This window comes from Ornithorhynchus anatinus, chromosome 21 (genome assembly GCF_004115215.2).
Source record: "Ornithorhynchus anatinus isolate Pmale09 chromosome 21, mOrnAna1.pri.v4, whole genome shotgun sequence".
Lineage (NCBI taxonomy): Eukaryota > Metazoa > Chordata > Mammalia > Monotremata > Ornithorhynchidae > Ornithorhynchus > Ornithorhynchus anatinus.
This window is the reverse complement of record NC_041748.1, coordinates 2,140,582-2,161,465: the sequence shown is the minus strand read 5'-3', so window position 1 is coordinate 2,161,465 and position 20,884 is coordinate 2,140,582. Positions and strand designations below refer to the sequence as shown.

General features: G+C 60.0%; 1 protein-coding gene across 1 annotated transcript; it reads left to right on the top strand.

Moving 5' to 3' along the window:
* The first annotated feature begins 7,732 nt into the window (after nt 1-7,732).
* CCM2L (CCM2 like scaffold protein) lies at nt 7,733-18,586 on the top strand. The gene is made up of 10 exons (XM_029048706.1): nt 7,733-7,766; nt 8,654-8,848; nt 8,970-9,053; nt 10,058-10,247; nt 10,444-10,868; nt 11,981-12,116; nt 12,984-13,047; nt 14,398-14,530; nt 17,435-17,573; nt 17,699-18,586. Exons 1-10 carry the CDS (start codon nt 7,737-7,739, stop codon nt 18,205-18,207), a joined length of 1,905 nt encoding a protein of 634 aa, XP_028904539.1. The 5' UTR covers nt 7,733-7,736; the 3' UTR covers nt 18,208-18,586.
* Nucleotides 18,587-20,884: the final 2,298 nt, after the last annotated feature.

The following is a 20,884-nucleotide window of genomic DNA, read 5'->3' as shown; positions in this document are numbered from 1 at the left end:
CATGCACACACACACACACACGCACGCACGCACGCACGCACGCTCTTGGCCTGAATCCTAGATACAACACCCAGACATGTGCATATGGAGAATACACACACACACACACACACAAATGCAAACTTGTCCCCGGTCTTGCAAAAATGCACCCCCTAATTCTGATGTTGCTCACCCCCCGCCCCAAGTCTGTCTCCACCCGGGCAGACTTTTGGGGTAGGAGGAAGAAACCCCTCTCTCCCTCCAAAAAAAGGACCCAGGAGTTCTGGTACCTGGACCTAACGGGGTGGGGGAGGTGCGTGAACGGAAGTCTGCACTGTGCTAAGCACTGGACCAGATCCAAGATCACCAGGTCGGACACGGTCCCTACCTCCACACGGGTCAGAGTCAGAGGGAGAACGGGTGCCGGAATCCCCCTTTTAGAGTTGGGGAAACTGAGGCCCAGCGAGGGGGAGCGACCGGCCCGAGGTCGCGCGGCAGGCCGGTTGGCGGAGCCCGGGTGAGGACCCGGGTCCCCCCGACCCCCCCGGGGCCCAGGCCTCCCCCCAGCAGGCCTCGCCGTTTCCCGATGGGTCTCTCGGGGCCCAATTTTTCCGGGGAAAGATTCCCGCCTAAGAGGGGCTTCTGGTCTGGAGCTGGATTTTAGGGTCCCGGAAGTGCCAAGTCTCTGGTCTCTCCTGGGCAGAGGGAGAGGGGAGGTGACGGGCCCGAAGTGGGGGTGGGCCTCTCCAGACTCCCCCACCCCACACTCGGGGGGCTCCGGGGCCGGCGAGGGAAAGCCCGGGGGCTCGGACTCTCGACCTGTGGCTTCGTTGTCTTTCCTGTCACCTCGATGGCACCATCTACCTCAGCTGTCTCTCCCGGGCCTGGGACTCTCGTTGGAGGAAGTGTCTCTGGCTCAGAGACGCCCCGCCTCAGAGACATCTCCCCACAACCTGGAGGTGTCTCCCACGCTCGGTGCCGTCCCCCCGCCCCAGAGATGTCTCCCCGGCTCAGAAATGCCTCGCAGGCCCGGAGATGTCTCCCCGGGCCCGAGGCATCTCCCCAAACCAGAGGTGCCTCTCTGGTTTAAGGACGTCTCAGAGATGTCTCTCCGGGCCGGAGACGTCTTCCCGATCTAGAGGGGTCTCTCTGGCTCGGAGATGTCCCCCCCCGCCCCGCCTCGGAGACATCTCCCCAAATTAGTGGTATCTCTCTGATTCGCTGGTGTCTCCCCAACTCAGAGAAGTCTCCCTGCCTCTGGGATGTCTCCCGGGCTCAGAGACACCTCCCCGATCTAGAAGTGTCTCTGGCTCAGAGATGTCTCCTTGGCTCAGAGATGACCCCCAGTTCAGAGACATCTCCCCAATCTAGAGGCGTCTCTCCGGCTCAGAGATGTCTCCCCACCTCAGGGATGTCACCACCTCAGAGATGTCATCTCCATGGCTCAGAAACATCTCTCCCCGCCTCAGAGACACCTCCGTGTCTTGGAGGCCTCTCTCCGAATCGGAAAGATCTCCCCGACTCAGAGACATCTCCCCAACTCAGAGACACCACCGGGCAACGGGGCTTTCTGGATCCAACCCCGCCAGCGCCAGAAGGGAATCCCTACGCCCCAGAAGGGTCACGGAGGGGAGAGACCGAGGCTGGCACTCTAAGCCTCGCCTCCTCGAGTGACCCTTCAGGGGCTTGGGGGAGACGCTCGCGGATGGAGCAGGGATGAATCCCGGGATGCTCCCGGATTCCCAAGATCCCCCCCCCCCCCACGTCCCCACCCCTGTGGCCACCGCCACACCGGGCCATCCGTCGACCCCACGATGCACTGAACAGACCGTGTGCCTTGTTACCCTCGTCCTGCCGTGCAACCGCCGCTCTCCTCTCGGCCGCCCTCCCCCTGCCGGGCCCGAAGCCCACCACGCTGACCCCTGTCCCTCGGGCCGGACCTTCACCCAAGCGGCCCCCTCCTCGTCACACCTCCCCGACCCAATTCCCGCTTCCGGAGAGGGATCGGGGAGCAGGCCCCGAGGGAAGAAACTGGGGGAGGGGAGCGGTCCCGGGAAGGGTTAGTCCGGCTAGGGCAGCCGTGACGGTCATTCGGTTAGTCAGATCGTGGTGACGAGCGGCGATCTCGGTTGAACGCTTCCTACGTCCCCGGCGTTATGCCGACCGCCGGGCGGAGACGATATCTGTTAAGCGCTCACTCCGGGCCGGGCACCGTACCAAGCGCCGGGGGAGCTGCAAGCGGCCCCTGTCCCGCGTGGGGCTCACAGGCTTGAGCCCCGTTTTCCAGATGAGGGAACTGAGGCCCGGAGAGGTGAAGTGACTCGCCCGAGGTCACGCCGCGGACAAGGGGCGGAGTCGGGGTGAGAACACGGGGCCTCTGACCCCCAGGCTCGGACTCCGCCTGCTAGGCCGCGCTGCAGACGAGGGGCGCAGCCGGGGTGAGGGCTTTAACCCCTAGGCCGCACCAGCCGAGATGGTCCTCGCTTTCCTCCGGCAGCTGTCGCCAAATCCGGCTGGTTCCCGGGCAGTCGGTCGTTCGGGGGGGTCAGCGGCCCGCCCGCCCCGGCCGCGGTCCGCCGTCTCGGCCGTCGGCGTTCCCGGCTCCCGGTCTGCATCCGGCGGCTCCCGACGCCCGGTTCCGGGGCTCGGGTACGGCGGCCGGAGCTGTCGGGGACCCGGGAGGGGCAGGGGCGGAGGCGGGGGTCGGGGTCCGGGTTCCGTTGGGCCGGCCGGCCCCAGCTGATTATCCGGGGCGGACCGTCTGGGGCCGATTATCTGGGGCTGACTGTCCAGGGCTGACCGTCTGGTGGTCACCGTCCCCAGCTGACTATCTGGTGCTGACCATCTGGGGTTGACCATTCAGGGCTGACCGTTCGGGACTGACCATCTGGTGCCGACCGTCCGGGACCGACCGTCTCATCCCGACCGTTCGGGGATGGTTGCCCGGGGCTGGCCGTTCGAGGCCGACCATCTGGTGCCGACCATCTGGTGCTGACCGTCCGGGACCGACCGTCTCGTCCGGACCATCGGGGGGCGGCTGGCCGGGTCCGGCCGTTGGTGGCCGACCACCCGGTGCCGACCATCCAGGGCTGACCGTCCCGGGCTGACCAACCGGAAAGGTGTGGTTCTCGGGCCGGTGGGGTGGGGGGGATGCGGAGGGAGCTGGGGGGGCCGGATGGGGCGGGGGGGGGGGTTCCCCAGATGTCCAAAGAAGAGGGGGCTGGAGAGCCTTAGGCTGACCCCCTCCGCCTTAGGCACCGAGGTTTCCCCCATCGCGTCCGGGAAGGGTCCGTGATGGATTTTAGCTGAGATGGTGAGACTTGGGGGGGTCTCTCAGCTCCAGTCCATCCAGTTCCTCCTGGGACCCCTTCCCACCCCCCCCAGAGACCCCCCCCCCCAACTTCTCCCCTCACTGCCCGGCCCCCGAGGCGTCACTGATGAACCCCAACACTCTTCGGGCTGCCTTTCTCCCGACAGGTGCTCAGCACGGCCCCCGCCTCTCCTCCGAGGTCATTCACGCTCATGCTCGGGCCTTCTTCTGCCTCTCCGATTTTGCAGCCTCTGTAAGCCGGGAGAGGGGTTTGAGACCCTCAGAGGAGAGGGTTCCTCCGGCCGGCTGAGCCGGTTCCGGTCCGGCGCTTGGGAGACCCCAAAAGATGGAATTTCTCGAGCGCTCGGAGACACGATCCCTTGCCCCCGAGCAGCTGACGGTCTATCGAACAATCCGTGGTATTTATTGAGCACTGCCCGTCAGCAGAGCACCGGATGGAGCGCTTAGGAGAGTCAGATCCGTCAGAGCGGGTAGACGTATTCCCTGCCCACAGGGAGCTTACAGTGTATCAATCGATCGGTGGTATTTACTGAGCGCCTCGTGTGTGCAGAGCACTGTGCTAAGAGTCCTGTAGAGTTAGTAGACACGCTTCCCGCCCTCAGAGAAGTTAAGGATTAGCAGCCGATCAACAGTATTTACCGAGCCCCTACTGCGTGCAGAGCACTGGGCTAAGCCCTTGGAGGAGTCCGGTCCACCAGAGTTGGTAGTCACGTTTCCCGCCCGCAAGGAGTTGACGGTCTCGCCATCCACCGGCGGCATGTATTGAGCGCTTCCTGCGGGCGGAGCACTGTACCGAGCGCTCCGAGGAGCCGAAACGAGGAGGTTGACAGGAATCCCTGCCTTCGGGGAGCAGGGTTTTGGGGGCCTGGTCGGGTATCGGCGAAGCAGTAGTCAGTCAGTCGTATTTATTGAACGCTTTATGTGTGCAAAGCACTGTACTAAGCGCTTGGGAGAGGACGATAGAACAATAAACAGACTCTCTGGGCGCAGGGAGGGGATGGGGAGATATGAAAGAGCGATGGAAAGTCGAATGGCCCGAGACCCTCCCCTTGATACCCCGCTGAGCCCGAGGCAACGGGGGAGGTTCAGGGAGGGAGGGAGACCGGGGCTTGTTCTAGAGTAGGGAAGCCGGGCGGCCTAGTGGTTAGAACCCGGGGCTGGGAGCCAGGCGACCTGGGTTCTCTTCTCAGCTCCTCCACTCGTCCGCTGTGTGACCTTGGGTCAGTCACTTCCCTTCCCTTAGAGAAACAGTCCGGCCTAGCGGAAAGAGCCCCGGCCCGGGAGACAGAGGACCCGGGTTCTCGTTCGGGCTCCGCCGCCTGCCTGCTGTTTGACCTTGGGCAAGTCATTTAACCTTCTCTGTGCCTCAGTTCCCTCATCTGCAAAATGGGGATTCACTGCCTGTTATCAACAATGGTATTTATCGAGCGCTTACTGTGCGCAGAGCACTCAGTCCGTCAATGGTATTTATTGAGTGCTTACTGTACAGGGAGCACTCAGTCCTTAACGGTATTTATTGAGTGCTTACTATGCGGAGAGCACTGTACTAAGTCCTTGGGAGAGTCCAGTACAACAGAGTTGGTAGCCACGTTCCCTGCCCACACGAGTTTATTAATAGTAATAATTATTATTATTATGGTATTTGTTATGTGCTTACTATGTGCCGGGCACCGTACTAAGCGCTTGGGTGGATACAAGCAAATCAGGTTGGACCCAGTCTCTGTCCCACGAGGGGCTCACAGTCTTCGTCCCCATTTTCCAGATGAGGGAACTGAGGCCCGGGGAAGGCAAGTGACTTGACCGAGGTCACACGGCAGAGAAGCGGCGGAGCCGGGATCAGAACCCACGACCTTCCGGGGCTCTCCCCACTGCATCACGAGCCCATCCTCCTTCCTACTTAGACTGTGAGCCCCCATGGGGGACCTGATGATCTCGTATCCTCCCCCAGCGCTTAGTACAGAGCTTCGCACATAGCAAGCGCTTAACCAACACCAGTATCGTTATTATTAGTAGTAGCAGTAGCGGCTCTCATCCCAGCTCCGCCCCGTGCCTGCTGCGTGACCTTGGGCCGGTCACTTCCCTTCTCTGGCCCTCAGTTCCCTCATCTGGAAGACGGAGATGGAGACTGGGACCCCCACGGGGGACAGGTCCTGGGTCCGACTCGACTTGCTTGTATCCTTCTCCAGTGCTCAGTACAGAGCCTGGCATGTAGGAAGCGCTTAACAATCATGATCATTATTATGAGCATTAGGAGGAGGAGGTTCGTTCAGCATCTCCCAGCCCCTCGGTAGCCACAGCCCTCCAGGTAGCCCTGCCCCCTCCCCATGTCTCTCCAGGACACCCCTCCACCCCACTGCCCAGATTGACCAGGTGGACCCGACTCTCGAAGCACATTTTTTATCCCTCCTCCATGTCCCTGTGTGTCCGATTTTTTTTTTAAAAAGGCATTTTTTTTAAGCGCTTACTATGTGCCAGGCACTGTACTAAGCGCTGGGGGACCTACGAGCTCATCGGGTTGGGCACAGTCCCCGTCCCACACGGGACTCCCAGTCTAGGTCGGAGGGTGGAGGATTTAATCGCCATTTGAATAATAAGAAGAACTGTGGTATTTGCTAAGCGCTTACTATATGTCAGGCACTATACTAAGCGAGATGAGCCAACAGAGGCCCAGAGAAGTGAAGTGACTTGCTCGAGGTCACCCAACAGGCGAGCTGGGGAGCCGGGATGAGAACCCAGGTCCTCTGACTCCCAGGCCCGGGCTCTACTCGCTAGGCCGCGCTGCTTCTCTAAGAGAAGGGAAGTGACTGGTCCAAGGTCACCCAGCAGACACGTGGCGGAGTCAGGATTAGAATCCAGGTCCTTCTGGCTCTCAGGCCCGGGCTCTACCCACTTTCCTGGTCCTTGCGGGTGGACAAGTGACCGGCGGGCGCCCCGGACTCCGGGATCCACAGGGGTCCTCAGCCCCCTCCCGAAGAGCGGGCTCCTTCTCCACGGTTCCCCTCCACTTCCTAGGCCTCTCCCCTCCCTCCACGTCCCCTCCCCGTGTCCTGTAAATACGGTCAGCGCCCCCCGCCCCTCCGAGATCTCTCGGGGGTCGGGCCCGGGGGTCGGGGTGGGCTGGGGGCCGGGTTCTGTTTTGGAACTTTTTTGTACACCACAAACTTTTTGTATATTTTTAATTTTGCTGCGACATGAACTATTAAAGTCATTTCAGTACAAGCCACCCCTGGGCCCAGATCTCTGTTGGGTCCATTTGCGGGGGGGGGGGGGGAAGGGGGAGACGGGGCCGAGGAGGAAGAAAGAGAAGGAGGAAGAGAAAAGAGGAAACGGAGGAAGAAGAGGAGAAGGGTGGGAGGAGGTGGAGGAAGAGGATAAAGAGGAGGGAAAGTGGAGGCAGAAGAAGAGGAGGGAGAGGGAGAGGAGGAAAAAAGGAAAGGGAGGAAGAGGGGAAGGAAGAAGAGGAGAAAAGGAGGAAGGAAAGGAGAGGAGGAAGAAGAGGTGGAGGAGGAGGAGGAGGAGGAAGGGGAGGAGGAGGAAGAAGAGGAGAAGGAGGAAGAAGAAGAGAAGGAGCAGGAGGAGATCGAGGAAGAGGAGGAAGAAGAAAAGGAGGAGGAGGAAGAGAAGAAGGAAGAGGAAGAAGAAGAGGAGGAAGATGAGAAGGAGGAGGACGAGAGGAAGGAGGAGGAGGAAGGAAAAAGGAAGAAGACGAGGAGAAAGCGGGGAAGGAAAAACTAAGTGCCCGACAGAGCCACGGTTCAGGAGGTAGAGTCTGCCCTCCATCCCACCCACTTCAGTCTCAGCAGAGGGAAAGGAAAGGCGGCCCCACAGGAGAAGGGCGGGGGCTACGGCCGAGACATCTCTGGGCCCCGGCAGATAACGACCACCACCCGGGTGGCACCTGTGGAAGCGTTCACTCTGTGCCAAGCACTGTACTAAGCGCTGGGGAAGAATCGAGATGACCTAGGGGGAGAGGGAGGGCCTGTGTTTCGACCCCATTTTCCGGAGGAGGAAACTGAGGCAGACCTGTCCCTCGCTATAACCCGTTTCGCTGTCCAAGGTTTCATTCGTTCGATCGATCGTATCTACCGAGCGTTTACTACGTGCGGAGCACTGGACTAAGCGCTCGGGAGAGTCCAATCCGATCATAAACAGTCACATTCCCTGCCCACATTCTCCAGGGTCGCGAGCTGGGTCAATAAATCGAGCGATTGATCGATTGGAGCAGTGTACTGAGCGCTGAATGGGTCCCCTCCCCCACGCGTCCCTTGTGTCCTGACAGCCCCCCCACCCATCCTTATCCGGCCGGGAGGGGCAGGAACCCAGGCTCTGCCGGTGGCGTTTCCTCTACAGGAAAGAACAATGAAACTTCCAGTCGGGGCGGGGGGCGGCAGAGGAGGAGGAGGAGGAGGAAGAAGAAGAGGGGGCCATGGAGGGCCAGAACAAGAAGGGGAGAAAGGTATGGGCCGGGACCCCCGGGGTCTTGGGTGGGGAGGTTGGAGGGGGGCTCCAGGGGCGACCTCAGAGTGGGAGAGCATAAGGGAATGAACAGGGTCCAGGGGGTCGAGCAAGGAAGAATGGGGGGGGGGGGTACAAGGGAAGGAGAAGGGGCTGGGAGGGGCCCCCGGGGGGAGAGCAGAGGGGAATGGAGGGGGGTGGGAGAGTAGGGGGGAGTGGGAGAGCAGAAGGGAATGAGGGGGTCCGGAGCGGGTCATCTCAGGGTGGGAAAACGGGGAGGAGGGGGGAGATCCCCAGGGTGGGAGAGCAGAGGGGAATGGTGGGGGTCCCAGGGTGGGAGAGAAGCAGGAAATGGGAGAGACGCCCCAGGGTGGGAGAGCGGAGGGGGACCGGAGGTGGTCCCAGGGTGGGAGAGCAGCGCCAAATGGGAGGGGGGGATCCCGGGGGGGACGGCAGCAGGAAATAGGGGACCCCAGGCTGGGAGAGCAAAGAGGAATGGTGGGAGGCACGGGGGGGGGGAGGCCAATGGGAAGGGGGGCTCAGGGTGGAATAGCAGAGGGAATGAGGGGTTCCCGGGTGGGAAAGCAGTAGCAAATGGAGGGGGGCACCCAGGTGGGAGAGCAGAAGGGAATGAGGGGATTCAAGGTGGAAGAGCAGAGGAGAACGGGGGGGGGGGACCCCACGGTGGGAGAGCAGCAGGAAATAGGGAATACAGGGTGGGAGAACGGCAGGAAATGGGGGAGACCCCCAGGGTGGGAGAGCGGAGAGGAATGGTGGGGGGCTCAGGGTGGGACAGCAGAGGGGAGCGGGGGAGACCTCAGGGGGCTGCGCTCCCCCCAGTTCACGGACAACCCTCCCCATCCCTCCCCACCCGCCACCGGAATGCAGGGCTTCGTGTCCCCCATCCGCCGCCTGGCCTTCTCCAAGGCCGGGCAGCGGCAGGTCCCGGCCGGGGGCGGGGCCGGGGTCGCGGCCGGGGGTCGGGGGTCTCGTCGCCCCCTGCACTCCGTCCCCCTCTACCCCCCGGACTATCTGGCCGACCCCCGCATCCTGCTCCACGACTACCTGGAGAAAGAGGTCCAGGTGAGGCCTGAGGGGGGTGGGGAGAGGGAACCGGGTTGGGGGGTGACGGGTCGGGGGTCGGGGGGTCTCTCCTCTCCCCCCAGGGGCTCAGCCCTCTCTCCCACCTGTGCCCGCCCCCCAGTTCATCGGTCAGCTGACCTGGGTGACGTCATCCTTGAACCCCTCCAGCAGAGATGAGCTCCTGCAGCTGTTGGACAAGGCACGGGTGAGTGGGGGTCCCGGGGTGGGGAGTGGGGAGTGAGGCCTCCCTCTTCTCCTCTTCCTCTTCCTCCTCCTCCTCTTCCCCTCCTCTCACTCCTCTCCGCTTCATGGAGTGCCCAGACCCAAACTGGGGGGGGGGGGGGGTGTCCAAGAGATCCAGGATAGGGGACCGCCCCCCAAGACACCGACGAGCTACAGGTGGGGGCTTCCCTCCTACCCAAGAGCACTCTGCTAAACGCTTGGGAGCATCCAATAGAACAGACGCGTTCCCTGCCCCCAGGGAGCCGACAATCCAGAGGGGGAGACGGACTTTGATAGAAATGGATACAATTCCAGAGATGGCCAAAAGCGCTGCGGGATTCCCAGCCCCGTCCCTGCCCCCTTCATTAATTCATTCATTCATTCATTCGTTCATCAATCGCATTTATTGAGAGCTTACCGTGTGCAGAGCACTGTGCTAAGCGCTCGGGAGGGTCCGAGAGAACAGACACGTTCTCTGCCCACAACGAGCTGACAGTCTAGAGGCGGATGTTAACAGAAAGCGCTTAATAGTAAAAAGCATAGCAGTGATAAATAATGATGATGATGATGGTATACGTTAAGCGCTTACCGCGTGCCAGGCACCGTTCTAAGCGCTGGGGGAGACACAAGACAATCGGGTTGGACCCAATCCCTGTCCCAGGTGGGGCTGGCGCTCTCCGTCCCCATTTTCAGACTGCGAGCCCGTCGTCGGGTAGGGATCGGCTCTCCCCGCTGCCGAACTGTACCTCCCGAGCGCTTAGGACAGCGCTCCGCACCCAGTAAGCGCTCGATAAATACGACCGAACGGATGAACTTTACAGATGAGGGGACCGAGGCCCAGAGGAGGGAAGCGCTGGGCCCAGGGTCACGGGGAGCAGACGAGTGGCCGAGCGGGGATTGGAAGCCCCGACCTTCTGACCCTATCCGCCGGGCCCTGCCGCCCGGGAATGAACGGACGAGCGAACGAGTGAACGGAGGGGCGTTCAGCAGGTGCAGGAGCTGCCTCTGCGGCGTCCCCCGGCAGCGGAGCAGGACAGCATCCTCAGCCTGTCGGCCCGCTGCCTGCTGCTCACCTGGCGGGACAACGAGGAGCTCATCCTGCGGGTGCCCACCCACCACGTGGCCGCCGCCTCCTACCTCCGAGACGACGCCCTCCACCTCCTCGTCCTCAAGACCGGTGCCCCCGGGGGCCGGGGGGCGGGAGGGGGACGGGGCGGGTGGGGGGAGAGCGGGCGGCGGGAGGACCGGACCACCGAGGGTCAGCGGGGCCCCGGGGGCCTAGTCCGACCCCTGGCCGGAGGCGTCGCGTTGGGCCCACCGCCCCGCCGGCCGCTCCCTGCCAGCCGCCCCTCTCTCCCTCTCTCGTCCCCCAGGCCTGGGGGTGGACCCGGCGCCTCCGTCGGGCCCGCCGGAGGGGACGCCCGGGTCCGGCGGGGGGCCGGAGCCCCGCCACCCCGGGGGCAACGTGGAGCGACGCCACACCATCTGCAGCCTCGACTGGAAGATGGCGCGAGGCGGGCGAGAGGGCCGGGCCGGGGCCGGGGGCAGTCTGGAGCGCCAGCGGGCCCGGGGGGCCGGCCCCAAGCCGGGGGGTCGGCCTTTCGGCAGCTGGGAGAGGAAGGGGGCCGCCAAGCCGGGGGGCAGCTGGGAGAGGAGGCAGACCTTCAGCGGCAGCTGGGAGAGGGGCAAACCCGGGGGCAGTTGGGAGAGGAGGCACGTGGGAGGAAACCCCCTGGACCCCCGGGACCCCAGCCCGGACGCCTACTGCAACCTGGTCATCCTGGCGGTGGCTAGCAGGGTGAGTCGGCCCCCGGGGCGGGCCGGGGGGGCCGCGCTGGCCACCTCGGGGTCACCGCCGGGGTGCGGAGCGCCGGCCCGAGCGGCCATCGAGCAGTAAACAGACCCGTTCCCGGCCCACAACCGGTTCATGGTCCGGGGCGGGGGGGGGGGGGGGCGGGCATTCATTCAAACCTATTTATTGAGTGCTCAGCACTGTACCGAGCGCTTGGGAGAGTCCAGTAGAACAGTAGACAGACACGTTCCCTGTCCTCAAGGAGCTGAGGGGGAGATGGGTAGGAATAGAAAGAAAGAAATTACAGCTGTGGACATATACTGGGCAGAGGAGCATCGAGGCGAAGGGCGTAGAGCGCCGGCTTGGGAGTCAGGAGGTGGTGGGTTCTAATCCCGACTCCTCCAGGTGTCTGCTGTGTGATCTTGGACAAGTCACTTTACTTCCCCGGACCTCAGTTCCCTCATCTGTAAAATGGGGATTGAGACTGCGAACCCCACGTGAGACAGGGAGTGTGTCCGACCTGATTTGTTGTTTGCATCCACCCCAGTGCTTAGTACAGTGCCTGGCACATACAGTAAACCCTTAACGGAGACCGTCATGATTATTATCGTCACTGCTGTCAGCAGCACTGTGGGCAGGGAACGTATCTGCTATACTGTTACACCGGACTCTCCCAAGCGCTCAGTACAGTGCTCCGCACCCAGGTCGTAAGCTCTAATCCTGGCTCCGCCACTTGTCTGCTGAGTGGCCTTGGGCAAGTCATTTCACTTCTCTGGGCCTCAGTACCCTCATCTGTAAAATGGGGATGAAGACCGTGAGTCCCACGTGGGACGGGGACTGTGTCCAACCCGATTGGCTCGTATCCACTCCAGCGCTTAGTACAGCGCTTGGCACATAGTATGAGCTTAACAGATACCACAATCATTATTATTATTAGAAAGCACTCAATAAAGAAGACTGACAGTGAATGAAAGTGCTGTGGGGAGAGATGGGGTAACGGGGTGGGGAGCCGGGGGTGGAGGTAGGGGGTGGTCCCGGCCTGAGGCTCCGTCCCCCCTCTCCCCCGTCCCCCGTTTTCCCCACCCCGGGGGTCTCGCCCTGGCTTCTGGCGGCGGCAGGAGGCGGCGGAGGAATCTTGCTCGTTGATCAGCCAGGCCTTCCGCATCATCTACGGAGACCGAACCATCCAGCCCGTCGACCGAGCCGGATGCCACTGCGCCCCCGGGCCCCACCGGCCCTGGCTCACCAGCCGCAGTGAGGCATCCCCTGACCCCTCCTGACCCCTGACCCCTGACCCCCGAGCCGGGGAGCGGGGAGGGAGACACGGGAGGGAGATGAGGGAGCCAGGGGAGGGAGATGAGGAAGGAGACAGGGGAGGTTGTTAGTTGAGAGAGATAGGGGAGGGAGATGAGGGAGACAGGGGAGGGAGATGAAGAGAGGGAGATGAGGAGGAAGACAGGGGAGGCCTTGGTTGAGGCAGAGATGCGGGAGACGAGGAGGGAGAGATGAGGGACACAAAGGAAGGAGATGAAGGAGACAGGGAAGAGGTTGGTGAGGGAGACAGGGAAGAGGAAGGTGAGGGAGACAGGAGAGGAAGATGAGAGACAGGGGAGGGAGTTGAGGGAGACAGAGAAGAGGGAGGACCATGAGGGAGATGAAGGAAGGTGAGGGAGACAGGGAAGAGGAAGGTGAGGAAGGAAGGTGAGGGAGACAGGGAAGGGAGGCGAGGGAGACGAGGGAAGAAGTTGAGGGAGATGGGGAGGGAGTTGAGGGAGACAGAGAAGAGGTCGGTGACAGAGATGGGAGGAAGGTGAGGGAGATGAGGGAGAAGGTGAGGGAGACAGGGAAGACGAAGGTGAGAGAGACAAGGGAGGGAGTCGAGGGAGACAGGGAAGAGGTTGCCGAGGGAGACGGGGGAGAAAGGTGAGGGAGTCGAGGGAGGAAGGTGAGGATGGTGAGGTAGCCGGGGGCGGGTGAGGGAGTGGGCTGGGAGAGGAAATGGGGGAGGGGGATGCAGCTTCCCCCTTGAACCAGTGCTCTGCACACCGTAAGCGTTCAATAAATACGATTGAATGAATCATATTGATTGAATTGAATGCCCTCTCCCCTTCCCCTCCCCAGGTGACAGCGTGAGCACGGAGGTGGCCTACAGCTACGATGCCGATTTTAGCTGTTGCAGCTCTTTGTAAGCGCCCCTTCTCTGCCCCCTCTACCCCACCGCCCCCTATCACTCACCCTAACCTTCTGACCCTCATAGTCACCGTCATCGATGGCATTTATTGAGGGCTTCCCGGGTGCAGAGCTCATGGCCTAGAGGAGAGAGCATGGGCTTGGGAATCAGTCAGATTTGCTTGGATCCGCTCCAGCGTTCAGTACAGTGACTGGCACATAGTAAGCGTTTAACCCATACCATTGTTATTAATTCCCATGGGATGAGGCAATTGAAGTGAAGTGACTCGCCTAAGGTCACCGGGCAGACAAGTGGCGGAGCCGGGATGAGAACCCAGGTCCTTCTGATTCCCAGGTCCGGGATCTACCCGCTAGCCCACGCTGCTTCCTTATGGGTAATAATAATTATTATTATAATGGTATTTGTTAAGCACTTACTATGTGCCGGGCACTGTATTAAGCACTGGGGTGGATCCAAGCAAATCCAGTTTGGTCCCATGTGGGGTTCAATGTCTCAATCCCCATTTTACAGATGAGATAGCGAATGTGTCTACCACCTCTGTTGTATTGGACTCTCCCAAGCGCTTAATACTATGCTCTGCACACAATAAGAGCTCAATAAATACGCCTGATGTACGATAGACTGTCAGCTCTTGGAGGGTGGAGGCTGTGTCTACTAACTCTGTTGGATTGAACTTTCCCAAGCGCTCAGTACAATGCTCTGCACACAGGAAGCTCTCATTTTTGACTGAGACCTATCTTTGATTGAGGAAACAGTGTGGCTTAGTGGACAGAGCCCGGGCCTGGGTGGCAGAAGGTCCCGGGTTCTAATCCTGGCTCCGCCACATGTCTGCTGGGTGACCCTGGGCTTAATCCAGTGCTCTGCACCAGTAAGCGCTCAGTAAATATGAATGGATGAACTCACTTCACTTCTCTGGACCTCAGTTCCCGCATCTGTAGAATGGGGATGAAGAAGAGCAAGAGCCCCATGTGGGACAGGGAAGGTGGCTGTGGGCAGGGAATGTGTCTGTTTATTGTTGTAGGGTCCTCTCCCAAGCGCTTAGTACAGTGCTCTGCACACAGTAAGTGCCAATAAATACCACTGAACGAACCTGATTAACTCATATCTACCCCAGCGCTTAGAACAGAGCTTGGCACATCGAAAGAGCTTAACAAAATCATTATGTTGATGATGGATGGCAGAGCACTGTACTAAGCGCTGGGGAGAGAATGGACAGGTCTTCTGACTCCGTGGGTGGTTGGGGAGGAGATGGGGAAGGATGGGGGGGGGTCCTGGAGAGGGGCAGGGGGCTCGGGGATCAACTCCCGCCCCTTCCCTCCCCCCTCACTTATGGCTGTCCCCCAGCACCGGCTCCCACGACACCTTCGAAGCCTGCTACAGCAGGGCGTCCACACCATCGTCCTTTCAGGACTCTCGCCACAGCGGCAGCGATCAGAGCAGCGGGGACGTGGAGCACTTGCAGGAGTATTTGAACACGGTGAGCACTGTTGCCCCCTACCCCCTTCCCCGCGGGGGTCCGGAATGCCGTTCGAGGATTGGGTGGGATGAGGAAGCAGCAGAGGAGAGACCCCGGGCCCGGGAGTCAGGAGGACCTGAGTTCTCATCCCGACAACTCTGCTTGTCTGCTGGGTGATCTTGGGTAAGTCACTTCACTTCTCTGGGCCTCCATTCCCTCATAGGTAAAATGGCGATGAAAACTGGGAGCCCCATGTGGGTCGGGGACTGTGTCCAACCTGATTAGTGTGTATCCTTCCCCAGCGCTTAGTACACTGCCTGGCACATAGTAAGCGCTTAACAAATACCATTTGAAAAACAAAAACAAAAATAGGAATAGGATTGACTTCCCATTTTACAGTGGAGGAAACTGAGGCCCAGAGAAGTGAAGTGACATAACAATAAATAATAACTGTGGCATTTACTGGGCGCTTATAATGTACCAGTCACTGTTTTAAACGCTGGGATAGCTATGAGATAATCAGGTGGGGCACAGTCCCTGCCCCACGTGAGGCTCACAGTCTTAATTCCCATTACACAGATGAGGGAACTGATGCCCGGAGAAGGTAAGTGACTTGACCAAGGTCACACAGCAGAGATGTAGCAGGGCAGGGATGAGAACCCAGGTCCTCTGACTCCCAGGACCGGGCTCTTTCCGCTGGACCGCACTGCTTCTCTAAGGGACGGAGGGCCACTGGCCAAGACAAGTCCCAGAAGCCCTTGCAGAGAGGGTCACCTCTGCTGCCCCTCAGTCCCTGGACAATGGGTATGTACAGAAGCAACCTGGCTTTAGTGGAAAGAGCTCAGGCTCGGGAGTCCAAGGGCGAGGGTTCTAATCCCAGCTCCGCCTCTTGTCTGCTGTGTGACCTTGGGCAAGCCACTTCACTTCTCTGGGCCTCAGTTATCTCATCTGTAAAGTGGGGATAAAGACTGTGAGCCCCATGTGGGACAACCTGATGACCTTGTATTTCCCCCTGTGCTTAGAAAAGTGCTTGGCACATAGTGAGCGCTTAACAGATACCTTTATTCGTTCATTCATACCCCAGAGGCTAGAACAGTGCTTAGCACATAGTAAGCACTTAACAAATACCATTATTATCATTATTATTATTATCCAAGCCAACATGGCGCTTCAGAGGCAGAGGACTCCAAATCCCAGAAATCCTTGCAGAGGGTTCCCCCCACCCCCACACCCCCTACCCTCAGTAGTCGGGCACTGAGCATGCTCAGTTGCCCAAATCAAGATGGCGTTTCGGAGGCAGAGGACTACAAATCCCAGAAGCCCTTGCAAAGCAGAGCACCACCCCCGGATTCTGAGCATGCGCAGTGTTCAAAACCAATATGGCGTTTCTGAGACAGAGGACTACAAATCCCAGAAGCCTTTGCAAAGCAGAGCGCCATGGCATAGCGTAGTGGATAGAGCATAGGGTTCCAACCCCGGCTCCTACACTTTCATTCATGCATTCATTTATTCAGTAGTATTTATTGATCGCTTACTATATGCCAAACACTGTACTGAGCGATTGGGAGAGTACAATATGAGAACAAACAGATGCATTCCCTGCCCACATAGAGCTCACAGTCTAGGGGAGATAGACGTTAATTATACGTAAATAGGTAAATAGATATATAGCTATATACATATGTGCTGTGGGGCTGGGAGGGAGGATGCATGAAGGGAGCAGGTCAGGGTGACGCGGAAGGGAGTGGGAGAAGAGGAAAGGAGGGTTAAGTCAGGGAAGGCCTCTCGGAGGAGGAGATAAGGCTTGGAAGCGGGAGGAGAGGATAGTCTGTGGGATCTGAGGCGGGAGGGCCTTCAGGGCCAGAGGCGGGACGTGGGCCGGGGGTCGGCGGCGAGACAGTTGAGATGGAGGCCCAGGGAGAAGGTTGGCATTAGAGGAGCCAAGTGTGTGGGCCGGCAAGGTGAGGTAGGAGAGGGCAAAGAGGTTAAGTGCATTAAAGCCAATGGTGAGGAGTTCTTTTTTGATGCAGAGGTGGATGGGCAACCACATTCCAAGTGCTTAGTACAGTGCTCTGCACATAGTAAGCGCTCAATAAATACTGTTGAATGAATGAATGATTTTCTTGAGGAGCGGGGAAAACACAGTCTGACCGTTTTTGAAGGAAATGGATCCGGAAGGCCGAATGGAGTACGGACCGGAGTGGGGAGAGACGGGAGGCGGGGAGCTCAGCGAGGAGGCCGATGCATTGATCAAGGCGGGAGAGGACGAGTGCTTGCATCAATGCGGTAGCGGTTTGGACGGAGAGGAAGGGGAGGATTTTGGCCATGTTGTGAAGGTGGAGCTGACAGGATTTAGGGACGGCTTGAATTTGTGGGATGAACGAGAGTGAGGAGTCGAGGATAATGCCAAGGCTGTGGGCTTGTGAGCACTTTGGGAAAGTCCGGTACTAGAGTTAGTAAACATGTTAGTAGTAATAATAATAATGATGATGGTATTTGTTAAGCGCTTACTTCGTGCCAAGCACTGTTCTAAGCGCTGAGGTAGATACAAGGTGATCAGGTTGTCCCCCGTGGGGCTCACAGTCTCCATCCCCATTTTACAGAGAAGGTAACTGAGGCCCAGAGAAAGAAGGTAACTGGGCCCAGGCCCAGAGGCCCAGAGATTTGCCAAGGTCACACGGCGGACAAATGGCAGAGTTGGAATTAGAACCCACTTCCTTTGACTCCCAAGCCCGGGCTTTTTCCACTAAGCCCCGCTGCTTCTCGTGTTCCCCGCCCACAAGGAGCTGACCGTCTACTGTGTGCACAGCAGTGTACTGAGTGCTTGGGAGAGTCCAGTACAACAGATTTGGTCCTCTGAGCTGCTTCCCCGTGCCCCCGCCTTAGCTCGGGCCTTACCCCCCGCCGCCCCCGTCTCCCCCTCAGCTGAGGAACAAACTGTCTCCGCCGGAAATCCAGAGGTTTGCCGTGCTGCTGCGGGAATATCGGCTGGGAATGGACGTGCAGGAATATTGCCGGGAGCTGCTCAGGCTGTACGGGGACAAGAGGAAATTCCTGCTCCTCGGTGAGAGAAGGGCCGCCGCTCCGGCCTCGCTGGCTTCCGGGCCTCGGTCTCTGTGCTAACTCCCGTGGGGCCCCTTGCCCGCCGTGCTCGGCCCGCGCCCACTTTCCCTCGCACCCTCTGCGCAGGCCTGGGGCCCTTTGTCCCCGACCAGGACGTGGGCTACTTCGAGAGCTTCCTGGAAGACCTCGGCATCCGCGAGGGAGGCATCCTCACCGACAGCTTCGGCAGGATCAAACGGGGCCGGGCCTCCGCCTCCGCCCTGGCCTCCTCCCCGGCTTCCATCCCGGCCTTCGCCCTCACCCCCTTCCCGGCCTCCACCCCGGCCTCTGCCTCCACCTCTGCCCCGGCCTCCACTCCGGCATCCATCCCAGCCTCCTCCTCGACCTCCACCCCCACCTCTGCACCGGCCTCCACCCCGGCCTCCACCCCAGCCTCCTCCTTGACCTCCATCTCAGCCCCCACCTTGGCCTCCAGCCCAGCCTTGGCACCAGCCTCCACCCCGGCCTCCACCCCAGCCTCCGCCCCTGCCTCCACCTCCCCCAACCACAGCTACGAAGCCAAAGATGGCGGCCCCCATGAGCAGCGGGTAGAGGCGGATGGGGAGGAGGAAGAGGAGGAGGACAACTATCTGTGAGCAAAGCAGTGAGGGGGCAAAGGTGTCTCCAAGCCCCTTCTCTTCCCTGGGGTCTGGCCAACACCAATCACCAGCCACTCCATCAGCTGTACTTACTGAGCGCCTACAGTGTGCGTAACTCTGTACTGAACGCCCGGGAGAGGCAATAGAATTAGTAGATAGAATTAGTAGACACGATCCCTGCCATCCAAGAGCTCACCACCCACCCATCGATCACCAGTATTTATTGAGCATCTACTGCATGCCGAGCACCACATTGAGCACTTGGGAGAGTCCAGCAGAGTTAGGAGACACGGTCATGCCCTCAAGGCATCTATGTCGCCGCTGACCTCTCATCCGTTCATTCAATCGTATTTATTGAGCGTTTACTGTGTGCAGAGCACTGTGCTAAGTGCTTGGAAAGTACAATTCGCCTCCATCCTGCTTCTGGCCTGGCCCGCCCTCCCTCCTCATATCCCATAGGCCACCGCTCTCCCCACCTTCAGAGCCTTATTAAAAGCCCACCTCCTCCAAGAAGCCTTCCCTGACTGGGCCCTCCTTTCCTCTTCTCCCACTCCCTTCTGCGTCACCCCGACTCCCTCCCTTTCTTCATCCCCCACAGTCCACTTATGTCCACATCCCTTCGCTTTATTTCTCTCTCTTCACATCCATCTCCCCCTCTAGTCCGTCGACTTGTTGTGGGCAGAAAACCCATCTACCAACACCATCGCCTCGGACTCTCCCAAGCGCTCAGTACAGTGCTCTGCACCCAGTGAGCTCAATAAATACCCTCGAGAAGCAGTATGGCCTAGCGGATAGAGCCCGGGCCTGCGAGTCAGAAGGACCTGGGTTCTCATCCCTGATCTGCCTCTTGTCTGCTGGGTGACCTTGGGCGAGTCACTTCACTGCTCTGGGCCTCAGTTCCTTCCTCTGGAAAATGGGAATCGGGGGGTGAGCCCCACGTGGGACAGGGACTGTGTCCAACCTGATGAGTTTGGAGCTCCCACGGCGCTTAGCACAGTGTCTGGCACATAATAAGCGCTTAATAAATACCCTTAACGGGGGAAGGGAGGAGTGGGGTTAGCGCGCCACCTGCAGGCGCACCACCTTCTCTCAGACCGTCCTATTTCTTGAGCGCTTCCTGTGTGCAGAGCACTGGACTAAGCGCTTGGGAGAGTCCCACACGTTCGAGTTTCTCCGGGGTCTCCAGCCGGCGCCGAGGGGAAGGGGGAGGGTTCCCACCGGGGCAATCAATCCTAATAATAACGATGGCATTTGTTAAGTTCTTACTAGGTGCCGGGCACTGTACTAAGCGCTGGGGTGGAGACCAATCAATCAATCAGTGGTATTTATTGAGCGCTTACTAAGTGCACAGCACTCTACTAATCAGGTTGGACCCAGTCCCCGTCCCACGCGGGGCTCACAGGCTTCATCCCCATTTGACAGATGAGGGAACCGAGGTCCAGAGAAGTGACGTGACTCGCCCAAGGTCACACAGCAGACAGGTGGAGGAGCCGGAATTAGAATCCGTGACCTTCTGACTCCCAGGCCCGGGCTCTAGCCACGATGCCATGCTGCTTCCCAGCCTCATCAATAGTATTTATTTAGCGCTTACTGTGTGCAGAACTCTGTACTGAGCGCTTGGGAGAGTCCGATACAGCCAACTTGGTAGAGATGAGCCCTGCCCACAAGGAGGTTAAAGTTAACCAATCAGTGGTATTTACTGAGCATTGACTGCGTACAAAGCACCGTACTGAACTCAGGGGAGAGTCTGATAGGGGCGATAGACACAAGCCCCGCTCACGAGGAGCTTTCGGTCTACTACGTGCGGAGCACTGTACTGGGCGCTGGGGCCGGTCCGATACAGCCAAGTTGGTAGCCACGAGCCCCGCCCACGAGGAGCTGACGGTCTACTACGTGAAGAGCACCGTACTGAGCGCTGGGGAGACTTCGACACAGCCAAGTCGGTAGCTTCGAACCCTGCCCCGGAGGAGCTGATAGTGAAGAGGAAGGAAGCTGAAACCCTCCTGTCTTGGCAAAGCGTCCCACTGCGAGGGGTCTCCTTCAAAGTCGTGACAGAGGCTGAGGGGGGTCTTGGGGGGCCCGAGGCCGAGGGCGTCAGAGGTCAGACGGGTGGTCCCCCCATGAGGATCCGGGCGGCCGAGGCTGAAGGGGTCAGGGTCAGGTGGGCGGCCCCCCGGCTCTGAGGCGGAGAGGGTCCCCCGCGGGGGTCCGAGGGGTCAGAGGTGAGATGGACGGTGACCCCCCCCCCACGACCCTGAGGCGATTAGAGTCTCCTCTGGGGGCTCTGAGGGGTCAGAGGTCAGATGGGGCCCCCCCAAGCCTGAGACGAGCAGGGTCTCCCGTGGGGATCTGGGGGCTCTGAGGGGTCAGAGGTCAGATGGGCAGCTCCCCCCCCCCCAACTCTGGGGCGGGCAGGGTCTCCCATAGGGGTCGGAGGTCAGTCAGGCGGGCACCCTTCCCGGCCCTGAGGCGGGCAGGGTCGCCCTCGGACCGACGGGGTTCCTCCCCAGCAGCCCCACATGAAGCAATTTCCCTTTTTCAGGGGGAAGTCCTGGCCCAGCCGCCCAGAAATCCCCTCTTTCCCAACACCGGTCAGAAGCGGCCCGTCGCTAGGTGCCTGCCCCCTCAGCCCCCCGCCCCGGGACCGACCCTCCCCCCCCCCAACCCTGGAGAG